The sequence below is a fragment of the Herpailurus yagouaroundi genome, unplaced genomic scaffold (genome assembly GCF_014898765.1).
Source record: "Herpailurus yagouaroundi ecotype Mexico unplaced genomic scaffold, PumYag 159, whole genome shotgun sequence".
NCBI lineage: Eukaryota > Metazoa > Chordata > Mammalia > Carnivora > Felidae > Herpailurus > Herpailurus yagouaroundi.
Window position 1 is genome coordinate 44,744,682 of NW_024412400.1, and position 8,163 is coordinate 44,752,844.

Genomic DNA, 8,163 nt, shown 5'->3' on the forward strand with positions numbered 1-8,163 from the left:
GTGCAGACAGGCACAGAAAAGCAGCAGGGTGTAAATTTAACATGATTGAAGCAAATACTCATTGCTAGAAGGATAACCGCAGTTCTGTTTCCCTGCAAAGTAAAAACCAAGTGCTCTATGGAATCCAGAAGGCAAACTATTTTATGAATAAATGAAGGTATGCTGCATTTTATTCCTGAAACATTTGCAAAAACATTCCCCTTTACAAGCCAGTCCACGCAACTTTCAGCCGGAGAAATTGCCATGTCCTGTGGAATAGGTGGTTGGTGTGAGCCCTTCACATACCATTTGGACTGTTGTTAAAGAAACTGTGTCATAGCTTTAATTGCTTACTTTTTTATAAATTCATTGAATTCTGTTATCTGTTTATGTGTTTATTCAATTATTACATCCGTTGAGATAGCCATTTGATTTTTATGTTCTAATCTGTTAATGTAACATTTCATGTTATTTTCTGATGTCAAACCATCCTGTATTTCTGGGAAAGCAACTTGCTATTTTCTTTTTAAATTAATAGTTATCTTGTGGATACCTTCTCAATTTAGTGTGCATAGATTTACCTCATTCTTTTTAATGGCTGCATTATTTTTCTATTGTATATATGTTTTTAAATGGCTACCTTATTGACGTGCATGATTTCCAGCCTTTACTGTTAAACACGGCATAGCATGGAGCATCTTTCTACATACACCTTTATATACTCAGGCTAGTATTTCTATAGAACAAAATTCCCAGAAATGCTGTGTATTTTCATTGCTTGATAACATGAAAGAAGTGTAAAAGTTAATTTTAAAAAAGTATTTACTTGGTTTAGAAATGTCAGTCATCATTGGAAAATACACCAACATGATAACAGTGGTTGTCTTTGGGGTGATAGGCTTATGTGTGATCAAAAAGAGAACTTTAATAGTAGAAATGGAACTTACTTTAAAAAACTAAATGCTTATGAAATCAAATACTACTTTAGAAGTCCTTGGATTGTGAATATTTGGAGGGTAGGAATTGTCACAGCTCCCAGATAACTCATCTAGCATAATGCAAAATACATGAAACATATTTAAAAGATATTTGTAGAAGTTAAGTTGTATTTAATTCTTGAGTTTAACAAAGAAAAAACTTCTTGCCAATTCTTTTACAGGGTTTTTTGATTAATTCAAAACCAGAGAATGCCTGTGAACCCATAGTGCCTCCACCATTAAAAGATAATTCATCTGGCACTTTCATCGTGTTAATTAGAAGACTTGATTGTAATTTTGATGTAAAGGTAATGTTTGCTTTTTTCATTTTTTTGTTACTGTTTTTTTAGTTTATCTACCTTGAATTCTCCCTTGTTTCAGAAAGGCTTTAAGAGAGTTGACACAAGTCATCCAGTTTAAAAAAAGTGAGGACAAAAGCAAAACGAGGGTGAAGTTGGTGAAGGCAAGCAAGAGAGGAGCAGGTTAAGTCTCATTCATCTACTACAGAATTGACCTTTAAGCTTTTAACAGCCAGTACAGAGAGGGAGACAGCGTCGGTTTCACGATTCACAGTTTTAATAAGGTTGTAAACAAAATTGACTAGGATAAAAGTGATTGTTATTGGTTCTAAGAATTTGCAGGTAGAAGTTGGGAATCTTGAACTGTGGCTTAATAGTGGAATCTTGCTTGATCTAATCTAGGAATGGAAACGTTAACCTTCAGTTTTATGCCTTTACTCTTCCATTATCAATATTACGTGTATATTTATATTTATGTTGACATCGGGATTTCTCCTCTGTAACAAGCTGATTCCGTCACCTGTACGCAGTTTGTCTCCCTGGAGCGGGTTAAGTCAGATAAGTAAAACAAAGTTTGCCATAGGACATCCCTCACTATCGTCAGTGCTGCTCTAAAGGCGTGGTTTTTTAATGCTTTTAATACTGTCTTTACAAATCTGGTTTGGTATGGCCTTGGCAAAAGAAACACATTGAGGCCTGTATAAAATAAGCCTTGATGTTACTTTTACTGATCTACCTCAGACCTGAGTGTCATGTAGTTTCTTGCGTGTATCTTCGAGAATAGACATGGGATATTACTTCATGTATTTGACATAGCTTGATCTTAGATGATTTATTCAGCGGGAACAGACTCCTGATGTGCCTGAATTTTGTCTCTGCTTCTTGCATTTCATGAAAGAAATGACACCTCTATAATAAACTTATTAAAGGAATAAAGTAATAACTCCAGAAGGGTTTGGAAATGTAGAGCACATTGGAAATGATAGGTGTTGTTACTACTGTATATCGGTTCCAAACCGAAACTCTTAATTGTCTTTAGATGCGAAGTAAATTAGAGTCGAAGTCAAATGATTTCTTGCTCTTCAGAGTTATATCTTTTTTTTATAATAGTTTGAATTTAAGCCATTTTAAGATTTGACCCAGAACTAAATCGTAATAATTGCAGACTGTTCCAACAAAAAGGAAATATTATTGTAATATTTCATTAATTTCTTGCCAGTAAATTAAAAGTAAACCAAAATTTGCTGATTCTAAGGTTTATTGCATTATTATGCTATGTAATTTTTTTTGGTTCAGTCCAGTCTTTATTAACTAGAAACTATAATACTTTTTTTTTTTTTTTTTTTAAGAACATTTTTAGTTCGGGATGGGAAGTGGTTCACTGAAAAATTTAGGAAAATACTGTCATTGAATGTTTATTTTTGATGGTAGAAACACAACTCAGGGATGCATATGTGGTAGAGTTATTAGTCCTCTTGCCCCTTTAGCAGATCCTCATCATGAGTCTGAATGCTGCTAATGGAGTTTTAGGATTAGCTGGATTTCAGCTCCTCTCTTCCTGCTTCCTGCCTTGAATTTTATTCTGCAACCATACCACCTCCTTGAAGTCTCTTGACTTGTCATACAATGCTAACTACACCTTTGTGCCTAATTATACATACTATTTTCTCTGTTCAAGATCTCTGGCCAAGATGACGTTTAAGTACTAGCTGAGGATGTTATCTTTCCTGGAAGGCTTACTTTTCTTTGTGCCCTCTCTGGCAGAATGAATCATTCCAGCCCAATGTGCCACTCTTCCACTTTGTAAATAGCTCCCTTACTCTTTATTCACATTATTATTTTTTATTATACATATTTCATTTATGTGAGCTTACCGTGTTTAGAGTTCACGTATAGTTACCTAATTTGTATCGGAGTGCATAGTAGATGAGCAATAAAGTTTTGTTAAACTGTGTAGTGTAGTGGTAAGGCTTCTGCTTAGGTGTATAATGCATTTTTAAAAAACACGTACATGTAAAAATGTTTAAATTGATTCTCATCTTAGAAAAATATTAAAAATTTTTTCATTATACCTCACCATGTAGACATAGTTTTAATGAATAAGGTCCTAGTTTATTGTACAAGTTTTTTTTTTAACTCTCTTATCTTTTCTTCACAAATAAACAACAGAGTATTTATTATAGCCATTTAAAGCTAATGACTCCTTATTCATGTTGTTCCTAATGGTTTCTGTCTTGTCTTAGTTATGAAAAATATGAGGCCTCGAGGGTGCCTGGGTGTTAAGACACACAGTTAAGTGTGTCTGACTTTGGCTCAGGTTATGATCTCAAGATTCGTGAATCCGAGCCCCACATTGGGCTCTGTGCTCACAGTGTGGAACCAGCTTGGGATTCTCTCTCTCCCTCTCTTTTTCTGTCTCTCTCTCCCTCCCCAAATAAATAAATAAGTAAACTTAACAACAACAACAAAAATATGAGACCTCAGTTTACCGGATAGACACATTGATTTTAATTAAAGTCTGGAAACAGACTGCATACATTTGAATACACCCCCCCCCTTTTTTTCTCATTTGAAATAACTTTATTCTGATTTTAAACAAAAAGGAATGGGAATGACAGTGACAAATGAGATTTCACCACTGGATACTGTGATGTGACTACAGCAGTCTTTTATTTGAAATTCAGGAAACAACTGCATTCCAAAACAGATAAATATGCAGGTTCAAAATATGAAGGTGTTTTTTAAACTGCCGCATTCACTCCGAAGCCCATTCATTTCCTTCAGCATCCCAGAGATGAAGCATATGTTCTGCTCAGCTGTACAATAAAGTGGCAACACCCTGCACCACTGACGTCACAGGGCAGGTGCCTATGAAACCAGACTGCCGATGCTGGGGTCCAGCTGCACTTTCTCATACGTCATCATCCTCACCTGGGAGAGAAGTTTGACAAACTCCAAGTTAGGGTCTCTGATTACTTTTCCAGAAACCCAGAGGAAGGGCTTTTCAAAGTTGTAGTTACCTTTTGGCAGAAATGTCACAGTGCTGAAGGTTCTTCTTTCAGTGGAAGACAATAGATTTTGCCTTAACTTTCCTGTCCATAATGTCCACTTTGCTGCCACATAGCACAATGCGGATGTTTTCACATACTCGTACCAGACCTCTATGCCAGTTAGGCACATTCTTGTAAGTAACCCTTGATGTTACATCAGACATTGTGATGGCACACCGAGGTTGGATGTAATAGCCATCTCTCAGCCTACCAAATTTCTCCTGACTAGCCATATCCCATACCTTGAACTTAATAGGTCCTCTGTTGGTATGGAACACGAGGGGATGGACCTCAACACCCAAGGTGGCTATGTACTGCTCACATTCGCCCATCAGGTGATGTTTCACGAACATCATTTTTCCTTTGCCACCATCGCCAGCCAATTCAAGTTTGGACTGGACTTGGAATTCTTCTTGGGCAGCCATTGTGCTATTTCTTCCAGAAGCGTCTCCAGCCCATCTGACCTGGATGCTATTTTTTATTGCTCATTAGTGGTGTGATCTTGGGCAACTGTTTTACTTCTGTGTGCCTCAATTCCTTTATCTGTAAAATAGGAATTATAATGTTCCCTACATCATAGGATTGTTATGAAGATCAAATGAAATAATCAATGTGAAATGCTTATCAGTTAGTGCCTTGCACAGAGTAAATAAGCAACAGGAATTAGCCATTGATGTTTTACACTTTCTACCATTGGTGTAAAACAGAATAAGGATAAAGATGTCAAAGATGCTAACTGTATTAGGCCTCGAAGTTTTTCACAGCTTGCTGTTTGCAAGCTGGAGAACTAGGACAACCAGTGGTATAATTCAGTGTGAGTCCCAAGGCCTCAGAACCAAGGGAGCCAATGGTGTAAAGTCCTGGAATCAAAAGGTCCAAGAACCAAGAGCTCTGATGTCTGAGGGCTGGAGAAGGTGGATATCAGGAAGAGAGAGAGGATTTGCCTTCCCTTTACCTTTTCATCTGTTTGGGCACTCAACAAATTGGATAATGCCCACACACGTTGATAAGAGTGGTGGATTTTTTTTTACTTTGTCTACTGAATCAAATGCTAATCTCTTTCAGAAACCCCTGCACAGACATACTCCAAAATACTGTTTTATGAGCTCTCTGGCAAGTCTTAGCCCCATCTAGTTGACACATAAAACTAAACATCACACTGACCTTTCAGAAACTAAATTATTAGCTGATAAGTTACACTGTGATGCAGTAACTCAGTGACAGTTGATTGTGAAACTTCTAATATGGTTTATAAAGGACAGTTTAGTCATGCCAGCATGTAATGTATAAAATATAAGTTTCATAAGAAATATGCATCACCTGTCAAGGTAGTGTTAAATAGATAAGGATAAAGCCATCACACTTACTGGAAAAATAACTGGAATGTCATCCCAAAGAGCATTTCCTTTCTAAGGGTGGTCATTGGTTGATAGGCTATTAGCTCTATTAGCTATAATCTTCTGAACAAAAATCTTTGCCTGTATTTTCTAGGCTTCCCAATTGATGGTTATATATCGTTTTTTATTAGGTATGTTATAGAGCCTAATCACTTAGAATGTATGTTCTAGTACTTTTCTGAATTGAAAATAAATAGCTCTTTGTATAAAATAGGGGTTCATTCATATATATCCACAATTTTGTATGAATACATTGACTTAAGAAAATAGAAAAATAACTCACCTCCTTATTCCTGATGTAGCATTCTGGAACCAAGTACTGGAAGTGCTTAATTCAGCCCCATACAGAATGCTGGAATTGATAGTAGCTGCAAGGTTATATTTTTTGTCACGCCACTTATCAGAAATGATACCCAGATTATCACAGACAAATGAGAATGAGCTATATCTTACAAAGCTTTCCTCGGAGGAACCTTTTCTATTGTAGATAGCAGAAGTGAAAGGAGTAGTAAAATTTCATCAGAATCTTTTAGTAATTGTGGTGGTGGTAATCTTGGTACTGTGGGTACACTAGGGTTTACGTTTTGGAATGCTTCAGATTTTTTTTGAAGATGAGTATTGTACTATAAGAAACCTAGATTTACTTCTTCCTTAGAAGTCAATGATAAAGTGAATTGAAAATTAAAAAAAAAATTACAATTAAAAGAACAAAACTACAATTAAAAAAAAAAAAAAAGGTTTTTTTCTATACAAACGATCCCCAGTGCTTTGTGACTCAGAGATAGCCGATAAGAATGCAGAAATGCAGTTAACAATTTTTGGAAGGTAGCAAATTACATTATTTGTCACATTCTAAATTAAAGAGAGCACTGTTTTAATTTTTTGTCTTCTGTTGAGAGAAGCACATCCGAGCCTTTAAATTTGTCTTGCTCTAAAGAAATGCAGCAAAACCTGTACTCAGAATTAGTATTTGGATATGTGAAATATCCAGAGTGCTAGTAACAACGGTTGATTACCCGCCAGCTGCTTATTCTGAAAACAATCACTTTTACTCACACTGACAAAAACTGTATGCTCTGAAAGATACAGCTCTTTAGAGGAAAAGCAAAACAATGTTATTTTGTTTATCTTTGTACAATGCTGTTCTTTACTGTGACAAAATGTAATGGTTTAGAAATGCTAGTTTTTTGGTGAGTATTTGAAGTTAAAAAACATTGATGGCTCTGGTAAATAAATTAAGGCGTTATTAAATCGTTTAATTAGAAAAATGACTTTGTAAAGTCCTGAGGCAGAGAGTTCTCAGAAGACTTGAATTGGCATCCCAGTGGAAAATATGACTTAAAAAAAAAAAAAGAAAATATGACTTTTTTTTTAATTTGTAAAAATATCTGGTTATTTCAAGAACATTAAAATAATCACATAAAACAGAAATTTTCAGAATGACACAAATTTCTGTGTTTATAGCCAAATAAAGATTAGTTATCAGAAGTCTGTTCATTGTCCTGGAGGTCCTAGATATTTTCATCATGTGGTTTTAATACTAAGTCAGCAATTTCTTCAAATAGTTATTTTATTTAATTTTTTTTATTATATGAAATTTATTGTCAAATTAGTTTCCATACAACACCCAGTGCTCATCCCAAAAGATGCTCCCTTCAATGCCCATCACCTACCCTCTCCTCCCTCCCACCCCCCATCAACCCTCAGTTTGTTCTTAGTTTTTAAGAGTCTCTTATACTTTGGCTCTCTCCCACTCTAACCTCTTTTTTTTTTTTTTTTCCTTCCCCTCCCCCATGGGTTTCTGTTAAGTTTCTCAGGATCCACATAAGAGTGAAACCATATGGTATCTGTCTTTCTCTGTATGGCTTATTTCACTTAGCATCACACTCTCCAGTTCCATCCACGTTGCTACAAAAGGCCATATTTCATTCTTTCTCATTGCCACGTAGTACTCCATTGTGTATATAAACCACAATTTCTTTATCCGTTCATCAGTTGATGTACATTTAGGCTCTATCCATAATTTGGCTATTGTTGAGAGCGCTGCTATAAACATTGGGGTACAAGTGCCCCTATGCATCAGTACTCCTGTATCCCTTGGGTCAATTCCTAGCAGTGCTATTGCTGGGTCATAGGGTAGGTCTATCAAATAATTATTTTAATTGAACTCTAGACAAGCTTGGTAAACAGATATGGTGCAATGCATGTACTTCTGAATTTTATTACCATTTTATGCTCTAATGATTATTTTTTTTTCCAACATATGAAATTTATTGTCAAATTGGTTTCCATACAACACCCAGTGCTCATCCCAAAAGGTGCCCTCCTCAATACCCATCACCCACCCTCCCCTCCCTCCCACCCCCCATCAACCCTCAGTTTGTTCTCAGTTTTTAACAGTCTCTTATGCTTTGGCTCTCTCCCACTCTAGCCTCTTTTTTTTTTTTTTTTTTTTTTTTTT

At 35.9% G+C, this 8,163-nt stretch overlaps 1 protein-coding gene and 1 pseudogene across 6 annotated transcripts in view; one reads left to right on the forward strand and one right to left on the reverse strand.

The window, feature by feature from the left end:
- The window catches only part of RNF13 (ring finger protein 13), a 169,811-nt gene that overhangs the window by 65,284 nt on the left and 96,364 nt on the right, over positions 1–8,163 (forward strand). For 3 of the 6 annotated variants that reach the window (XM_040480463.1, XM_040480462.1, XM_040480464.1), the window contains exon 4: positions 1,139–1,264. The exons of 2 other annotated variants lie outside the window; for them this stretch is intronic. In XM_040480463.1, coding sequence (XP_040336397.1) covers positions 1,139–1,264 — 126 coding nt within the window. Of the gene's footprint in view, positions 1–1,138; positions 1,265–8,163 lie in introns of those variants that run through there. One more of the 6 variants, XM_040480466.1, reaches the window with a different exon arrangement.
- Positions 3,899–5,101, reverse strand: LOC121033826 (GTP-binding nuclear protein Ran-like; annotated as a pseudogene).